This window comes from Spermophilus citellus (genome assembly GCF_964194105.1).
Source record: "Spermophilus citellus genome assembly, chromosome: 16".
NCBI lineage: Eukaryota > Metazoa > Chordata > Mammalia > Rodentia > Sciuridae > Spermophilus > Spermophilus citellus.
Genome location: NC_138196.1, coordinates 74,323,294 through 74,331,611, shown reverse-complemented (window position 1 = coordinate 74,331,611; position 8,318 = coordinate 74,323,294). Strand labels below are relative to the sequence as shown.

The 8,318-nt window shown below is 48.2% G+C and overlaps 1 protein-coding gene across 2 annotated transcripts; it reads right to left on the bottom strand.

The window, feature by feature from the left end:
* Positions 1-1,165: 1,165 nt before the first annotated feature.
* On the bottom strand, positions 1,166-7,439 carry POLR3D (RNA polymerase III subunit D). Of its 2 annotated transcripts, none has more exons than XM_081269890.1 (9): positions 7,307-7,439; positions 6,920-7,089; positions 6,044-6,087; positions 4,528-4,679; positions 4,302-4,426; positions 3,968-4,136; positions 3,329-3,594; positions 2,718-2,870; positions 1,166-2,568 (listed from the first exon to the last, which is right to left on the bottom strand). In XM_081269890.1, exons 2-9 carry the CDS (start codon positions 7,082-7,084, stop codon positions 2,446-2,448), a joined length of 1,197 nt encoding a protein of 398 aa, XP_081126016.1. In that variant the 5' UTR covers positions 7,085-7,089; positions 7,307-7,439; the 3' UTR covers positions 1,166-2,445. The 2 variants fall into 2 exon arrangements, with proteins under 2 accessions (XP_081126016.1, XP_081126017.1); XM_081269891.1 differs by having other exon boundaries at positions 2,763-2,870.
* Positions 7,440-8,318: the final 879 nt, after the last annotated feature.

Genomic DNA, 8,318 nt, shown 5'->3' with positions numbered 1-8,318 from the left:
TTGGATTAGTGTCCCTCACCCCCACCCCCACCCCCAAAAAAGCAGAAGAGTATTTTTGAACTAAATAAACAGAGAGGGCTGGGGATGTGGCTCAAGCGGTAGCGCGCTTGCCGGGCATGTGCGAGGCGCTGGGTTCAATCCTCAGCACCACATACAAATAAAATAAAGATGTTGTGTCCACCGAAAACTAAAAAATAAATATTAAAAAAATTCTCTCTCTCCTCTCTCTTAAAAAAAGAAAGAAAAGAAACAACAGAGAAAGGGGATTATAACAGAGACCCAAAGGCAGTGCCTCAGTTATTGAAACACTCAAAAGGGGTCTGGGGATATAGCTCAGTTGGTCGAGTGCTTGTCTCCCATGGATGGGTTCAATCCCCAGCAACACACACACACAACAAAGGGCTGGAGCCCAGAGCTAATCAAAGCTCAGTGCAGTATGGAGCAAGACTTCTATGGCACATACTTCAAGGAACTCTTTCTACTCCAGTCCTCTATAATAAGCAAAGAGCGGAACACTACTGACAGAACTAACACAAGCTCCCAGCTGCAGAAAGGGCAATGTGGTCACTAAATATTCAATCCCCTCACAGCTCCTGGCTGGACAGCTTGAGAGGCTTTGTAGGAAAAGCCCAGCTATGCTGGATAAATAACAGCAGAAGCAGAAAGAAGAAAAATTAGATTAAAGGAAGAAGCATCCAAAAGCTACAGGGCAACCTGGCAGTGCAGAGATAGTTCTCACCGGGACTGGGGTCCATTCCTCTTGCAGGGGCAACATACTGAGAAGAGCAGGCTGTGTTGTCAGCCTGCAGTCACCTGGCACTACTGTGCCACTTTGTTCTAACCTGCAAACATCTCAGTCCTATCCAGGGTGGAAGGAGAAGCTACTGCTTCAAGGACTACACAGACCAGAAATGACCTGGAGAAGGAACAAGATCATAGATCCACAAGCTCAACAAGAGCATGACAGCCGAGACTGGGATCCATGCTGAACAGGAAATCTTTTGATGGCAGGGAGGCAAAGGGGAACTCAAACCACAGATTTTGAAGTGAAAGGTCACCTGTCAAGTCTCAATCTCTAACCTTGGTCTTACCAAGGGTTTATTTCTTAACACTATTTGACGTGGTGTGGTAATGATTCACTGTGAGTGTCCATGATTTTGGTGGGTTGTTTTTTTTTTGTACTGGGGAACTTTACCACTGAGCTACATGTCTAACTCTTTTAACTTACTTTTGAGACAGTGTCTTGCTAAGTTGCATAGGCTGACCTCAAACTTGTGATCTTGCTTCAGCCTTCAGAGTAGCTAGGATTATAGGCATGCACCACCACAACTAGCTTCCAGGTTTCCTTTGAGAAAATGTTTTAATGAAAGCTGGAGGAGTACTGACTACTGACTGTAGGGGTGCAGAGAGTGAGTTTGGGCCCCATTTTAACAAAATACCTTTGCAGAGTGCCAAAAGGGGTCTCTGATTTTTTTTTCAACAATTTACAGCTAGTAACTCACACAGAAAGCATCTATGAGACACAGAACAGACTTGAACATTTGGAGCATCAGAACCAGGGTAGGGTGGGATGAAATGCAGAGGAAAAATCAAAGAGAGTTGGGGATGTGGCTCAGTGACAGAGTGCTTGTCTAGCATGCACAAGGCCCACAAAAATGAAAGGAAGGAAGGAAGGATGAACAGATGGATGGATGGACAAAAGTGGAGACATTAACAGCTCTAGTCACTTCTTTTGAGACTCCTGGGATGTACATTTTATTTGAAAATACTCAGGCAAAGGAAAGGGAAGCTAAGGTTTATTGAGTGCCTACAGGTATACACATCTGCCTTGTGCAAGGAGTTTTCATCCACAGTATTCCATATGATCCTCACACCAACCCTGTGAGGTAGGTATTATCCCCATTTTTGTCAGATGAGGAATATGAGGCTCAGAAAGGTTAGGTAGTTTGTCCAAGGACACAGAACTTGGAACCAACAAGCTGGGACTAAGCACTAAAGTCTCAGACTCCATCCCTGCTCTCTCCTACCTGTCTCCTATGAGGAAGGAGGGAGCAGAAGCCCAATCTGCAGCCCTTCTACTTCTTGTCCCTGCAGCTCCACAGGCCCCCAAGAGGAGCCTCCATTTTCCCATGGACCACTCCATCTCAAGAGGATACAGTTGGTTTAGTAGATTAAGACATAAATATAAAAATAAATAGCAGGGACTAGTCTCCAGTAGCAAGAGGTGCCATCCGATTTCACGCTGTGGGAAGGTCACTGTGCCATTCACAGCTGCTGGGGGAAGGAACTGTGCAGGCCCTGGTGGGGAGAAAACTAGGATGGCTGCCAAAGGCTGGAGTGGGTGGGCTAAACGGGCCCCTTCTGGGTCGCCCAGATTGGAGAACAAAATGTCTGGAGCAGGCAGCAGCCATGGGCACAGTCGCCATCCTCCTCCATCTGCTCATTTTACCGGTGTTTATGATCCAAGAGGGATTCAAAATCAGGGGAACATACAAGTTTGTGCTTCACATGTCCCAGGACTGTCATGTCTCCTGTCCTGCTGTCTCCAAGACCAACAGACACCAGTTCCTGCAACCGACAGAGACAGTGATTCAGAATCATCCCATGCCCCAGCCCTCAGTCTGTGAATCTCATGAGATATGCTCAAGAAACCCCCTCCCTCTCTCAGCACTACCCAGTCCATTCAGAGCCTCTTCATGGCCCCATGGGTCTCGCACCTGCAGGAAAGAGCAGGTGGTTCCCATTGTCACGTCTAGAGTCACCTTGCCCAGGAGGAGCTGCACCTTCCCTGACTTGCGGATGAGTAGCTTGCCAACCTGGCCCTCTGTCAGGTCAGCCAAGGTGCAAGTGTTCTCTGCCAGCCTGGCTTCCTATGGAGAGAGGCAAGGGATGGAAACTAGGCAAGGAGTTCGTTACTTTACCTTTTGTGAATGAACCCCCATTTCATCCCCCACAGAGGCCTGGGCAGCAGGGGTCAGAATAAGCTTCCCAAAGAGGCCCCTTCTTCTGCGGCTATCTGCCACAGGTTATAAAACAAAACCTACAACAAACAAATGGATAAAATACTGATAACTCCTGAAGCTGAACAATGGTACATAGGAGTTTACATTCTCTTGTTTGTCTGTTTTTAAATTATTCATTACAAAAAGTGAGCACACACATGTACCTGGGTTGAAAGCCCAGGCCCTGAACCCCTTGCAGATGCTGAAGACAAATGCCTACCATTCTTTTTCAACTCGGATGGCACGCCTGCACTTCCTCCACAGGTCAGCTTCCATTCCTGGTGCTCCCACCCTGCAATTTCCCCAGAACTCACTCCTGAGCATACCCGGTCTTTTTCCTGTTTTATGACCACCATCTGTCCATCCTCGCCCTGCACCTCCGTCTTGACAGGCTTGATATCATGAGTGGGTGGCTGGCCGGGGAGTGTGTCTGGCAGTTGGAGGAACAGCAGCTCCTCATCCTTGGTAAGGCTCAGCTCCCTGAGCAGCTCTGCTACAGACACGTCTTTTGAGAGGCCTGGAGTCTTCCTGGCTGCTCTGAGAGGAGGCTTCACCTTAGTCTCCTCCTCCTCATCTTGTGGCTCCTCTTTTACTGCCCAGGGTAAGACAAAGGAATAGACATCAAGCTGTTTCCCTCTATGCCATCTCACTGTTCCCAATCCTTCACCCAAACTGTTCCACTGTCACTCAGCCAGGAAGCTGGAGGGAGACACTGCTTTTGGAGAGGGGAAAGAAACAGCACATTCAAGAGGTGTGTGACTTCTCTAAAAAGTGATACCTGAGGCTCACATCCACCCTCCTTGTCAATACATAAACCCTCAGAAAGGGACAAACTGTGTTTTTGTTCAGCTCCTGTATTTCAGAACTGGAATGGGAAAGGAATGGCTCACGAGCAGAAGTCTTGGAGGCTTATCTGAGGAATTCCTGGAACCTCCAGGGAAAAGGGAAGTTAATTGACAGGATACCTTTCACAGCAGGTACATCCACCTCCATGTCCTCCTCCTTGGGACCAGCCAGACAGGGCTTAACATCTGGCTCTTCATTCTCTTCCTTGAAAAGCCACCCTGAGTGAGCCAGGGGCAGCTGCACAGGCATGTTTCGCATATCGTTTTTCAGCCCAGGGTCATCAATGAACTACCAAAGAAGAGATGGAGTCACATAGCTTGACAGCACTTGTACCTGGATCATAGTCCATTTTAGTCCCCTTCTAACCAAAGGTTCCTGCCGCTCACCAGGGTCTCAGGACATAAGTGAGCTCTTTTTCCCTTGGAGCCCCCCACCCCATCTCCAAGTACCTACATCATCCTTCTCCAGCATGCGCAGGATCTGCTTGGTTTCTTCATCAGTCTCCCTTTTCTCTTTCTTGATGTTGATGATATGAGAGGGTCCCATGTCAGACACATCCACCGTCTTATCCCAGCTCCCTGTGGGAAATCACCCTGTTCACTAGGAATAAGGAACTCTTGTCACTCTTGCCCTTTTCTCGGGCAGTTGGAACTGAAATCCATGACTTAGCTCTTTGTACCTTTCTTCTTCATCATTTCTGCAGGGCCCTGCTCAAAGATAGAGTGGGACTGGATCACTTCTGGGCGGCCCCGTCCCCGTCCATGCCCCTCACGTTGGCGATCCCTATCCCGTTCACGCTTCTCCTTCTTCACAGCTACTTCTTCCTTGGGCCTGGAAAAAAGAACAGATAAAGGGAAATCACTTACTCATTCTGCCTCAGAAAACTGGCCCTACTCTCCCATCTCACTTCATCTAACTGAGCAGAAAGTTCATGAGCCAATAAGTACACCATGAAAAACAGAACCCAATCTTAGGTCTAGCACTTTTATCACTTCCTTGATGAGGCAGGGGCCTTGCAGTTTGTTCAACTTTACTCTCCTGTCCAAAAACATGGAAGGCTGGAATGTGAACACAAAGTGTGCTACATCTTTGTTTACTTATTATTTTTTAGTGGTACCAGCGATTAAACCCAGGGGTGTTCTACCACTGAGCTATATCACCAGCCTTTTCTATTTTTTAAATTTTGAGACATGGTCTTGCTAAGTTGCCAGGGCTGACCTTAAACTTGTGGTCTTCACATCTTAGTATCCCAAGCTGTTGGAATTACAGGCATGTGCCATCATGCCCAGCAGTTTGAATCTTAAATGTCCTATGAAGTGGGTTCTCAAGGATTACTCCCCAGTTGGGTGCTTTTGGGAAGTGGTAGAAACTAGGAGTTGGGGCCTAGCAACAGGTCTTCAGGTCACTGGGGGTAAGCTTTTGAAGAGGATACTGGAACTTGGATCCTTTCCTCTTTCTTTCCTCTGTTTTTTGCATCCAGGCCATGAGGTGAGAAGCTCTGTTCTGCCACACCCTGCCATCATGTGCTGCTTTGCCATAGGTCCAAAAGCAATGGGGCCAACTGATCATGGATGTAAGAATTATGAGCCAAAATAAATCTTTTCCAAGTTGAATTACTTCACATACTTGTTATAGTAATGGAAAACTGACTAATAAACAGTATCTCAGGCCATCAGTAGTTTTTGTTTCCTTTTTTATTTCCTCATGTTTTATTGGTGCATTATAGCTGTACATATTGATGAGATTTATTGTTACACATTCATCCATGTACATAATAATTTGGCCAATATCACTCCGCAGCACTTTGTTCCTTCCTCCTTATCTCCCATCATTTGGTCCCTTTCCTTTACTGATCTCCCTTCGATTTTTAAGAGGAAACCCACCCCACTTTTGTTTTCCTTTTTCCTCTCCAGCTTCTGAATATGAGAGAAAATATACAATCCTTAACTTTCTCAGTTTGACTTGTTTTGCTTAACATGATTGATGGTCTCGAGTTCCTTCGATTTTTCACATCAGTATTTTTTAAAAGCTTGCACTTAAAAATCACCTGGGAGCCAGAGATGAAAACCATTACAGAAAAGAACCCCAAGACAAGAATTCAAGTTTCTGAGCCACACACCTAGGTCACTTCCCCAAAGCCCCAAATTCAGAGCAAGTATGTAAGGGGCAAGTATTCAGCAGACCTAGCTACTTACTCTTCCTTGATCTTCCGACTGATGATATTTGGGGTGAAGGTTTTCTGAAAGTAAAATACAGGAGTCACTGATTTGGTAAATTCTGACCTCAAAGTACAGAGGAATATAAAAATTCCCAATGGGCATCTTCTATGGGCCAAGATCACCATGGCTCTCTTCTGCACATTCCCTACTAGTAAGAGTTTTTAGAGATAGGCATGTGTTTGAAAAGAAGACCATCATGCTGTGGAGCTAGCGGAGTTAGAGAGAAGAGAGGAGTGTCCAAAACCTTAAAAATCTCAGCTTCTTTCCTCAGAAAGAGACTCCCAGATTTCCAAAAACCTAAAGAACCTATCTCATCTCACCTCTGACTTCTAACTGCTACAGACCAATCACTATCACAGGGAAATAGTTTCTAGAGCAAGCTTCAGTAGAGAGGACAGAAGACCTGCCAGCCCTCACAACAGGTTGACACAAACAGACTTGTCACCAGAATTTTCCAAGGCAATGTTAAATATTTAAGAAATTGGCTACTTTATGCTTCTGAAACTTGTTCTCCCCTTTCAGGGCTACTTTTTACATCCACGGTCATATACATAATGTCTGCCATGGGATTTTAAAAGATGTCCAAAAACACACTAAAATAAGCGCTGCTCAAACTGCTTTTTGAACATCTTGAGCTAACTAGGATCTTGCTCTTCAATTACATCTCAACATCTTGCACCCTGTACCTAGACCTGAAATAGATGCCCTAGCATTTGAAAAGGAGTAGACATAAGTCTGGGGACAACATCACTGTTGGGGACAGAGTAGGTCCTATCGACACGAGTTGAATCCCAGGGGCCTGGAATAGTTAGTTGGGTAGTTGAATTTCTTTAGAAATCAGCCATCAGGTACCTTCTTGACTCCCCCGAGGGTGAGGTCCCTGGAGCGGATGGAGGGAAGGCGGCCTGGCGTGAGCGGGGGCGCAGGTCGCCGCCCGACAAGCCCCCGGGCCCCAGAGAGGAGGGGTCGCGGCCCTCCGGGAGCGCTGGACTCGCCCGCAGCGTTTCCTTCCGACATGTTGCCTGGGAGAGAATGGGCAACCAAGTCACTTGAAGGGACCGACACGCGGATACTGGGCGGAACCCCACTCACGTGGCCTTCCGCCCCTTCCCCGTCAGGGCGTAGCTGTTGCGACATCTCAGCTCCTCCCCCTCCAACGTGGCGAGGCTCCCCCGACCACCCCGCCTAGAGCCTTTGGCTCACCCCCGCCTTCTCCCCAGGCCCCAAGCGGGGACGCACCCGGACTGCTGCTGCACACCACGCGTCACGATTTCACCTACGACGCGACCCGCCACCAAACTGCGATCTCCGCACAGGGCGGAAGTCTGCGTGGCAGAGTCCGGGCGCCGCCATCTTGGCGTGAGGCGGAAGTGGCGTTGGAGGGCGGGGCCGGGCCATAGTATTTATTAGGCGGCGCCTCGCTGTCCCTCCGCCTTCTCTTCCCGGTTCTTCCCGGAGTCGGGAAAAGCTGGGTTGAGAGGGCGAAAAAGGATGAGGGGTCAGGTCTGGGCTATCCTACGGTACGGCCCTCGGGGGGCTTGGTCCGGGGCGGTGGCAGAGTGGCTGAGCTCTGGGTTGGGGTCCTTGGTGGTGGCTACACTGCAATGTGGAGAGTCGCCGTGGCGGAGTCTCTAGGAGCTTTGGGTCGCGGCAGGGGATGGAGCTAGGGGCGCGGGGCAGAGAGCGAGACCCGGAGTCAGAATTGGGGAGCCCAGAGCCAGGCTGAGCATGGGCAGCGGGCTCTTCATGGTGACCTTGGAGTGGTCACTGTGTCAGTGGTCAAAGAGCTCTCCCTGGCTGGGGGTTCCATTCCCAGATCCTGTGGGGTCCTGGGGTGAGGCTGTGGGGGCATCTCAGGACCTGCTATAGCAGACCCGGGTGCCTAATCACACCCGCCCCTGTGCTTGCGACTGTGCAGACTGCCGTGTGCTTCCTTAACTCAAATACTGGAGGGAATCTGAAAACGAAGTTTGCTCTACTGCTGGAGGGACAAATCCAAAGAACTTTTATTGTGACTCCATTACGTAGAATTTGAGGAAAGGGAACCATTTCTTCTAGAATTCCATATAGACTACTGCTATTAAAGTTTTTGTAACATACATAGTCAACGTCACAAAACTCATTGTACCCCAATTTTATATCCTCCTTTTTCAGATAGTGTTGCTGCTTCCAATGACTAATTGTAATTCTCAGGTGGTCATATCATGACAACCTATTTCCCGTTTGGTCATTTAAGTCATTTCCCATTATA

Excerpts from the sequence above, each read along its gene's own strand:
- POLR3D (XM_081269890.1), bottom strand. The coding sequence starts at position 7,084 with ATGTCGGAAGGAAACGCTGCGGGCGAGTCCAGCGCTCCCGGAGGGCCG. Across the intron at positions 4,427-4,527 it reads AGAAATGATGAAGAAGAAAG|GGAGCTGGGATAAGACGGTG; the intron begins GTACAAAGAGCT and ends GATTTCCCACAG. Across the intron at positions 4,137-4,301 it reads GCATGCTGGAGAAGGATGAT|TTCATTGATGACCCTGGGCT; the intron begins GTAGGTACTTGG and ends CTTCTTTGGTAG.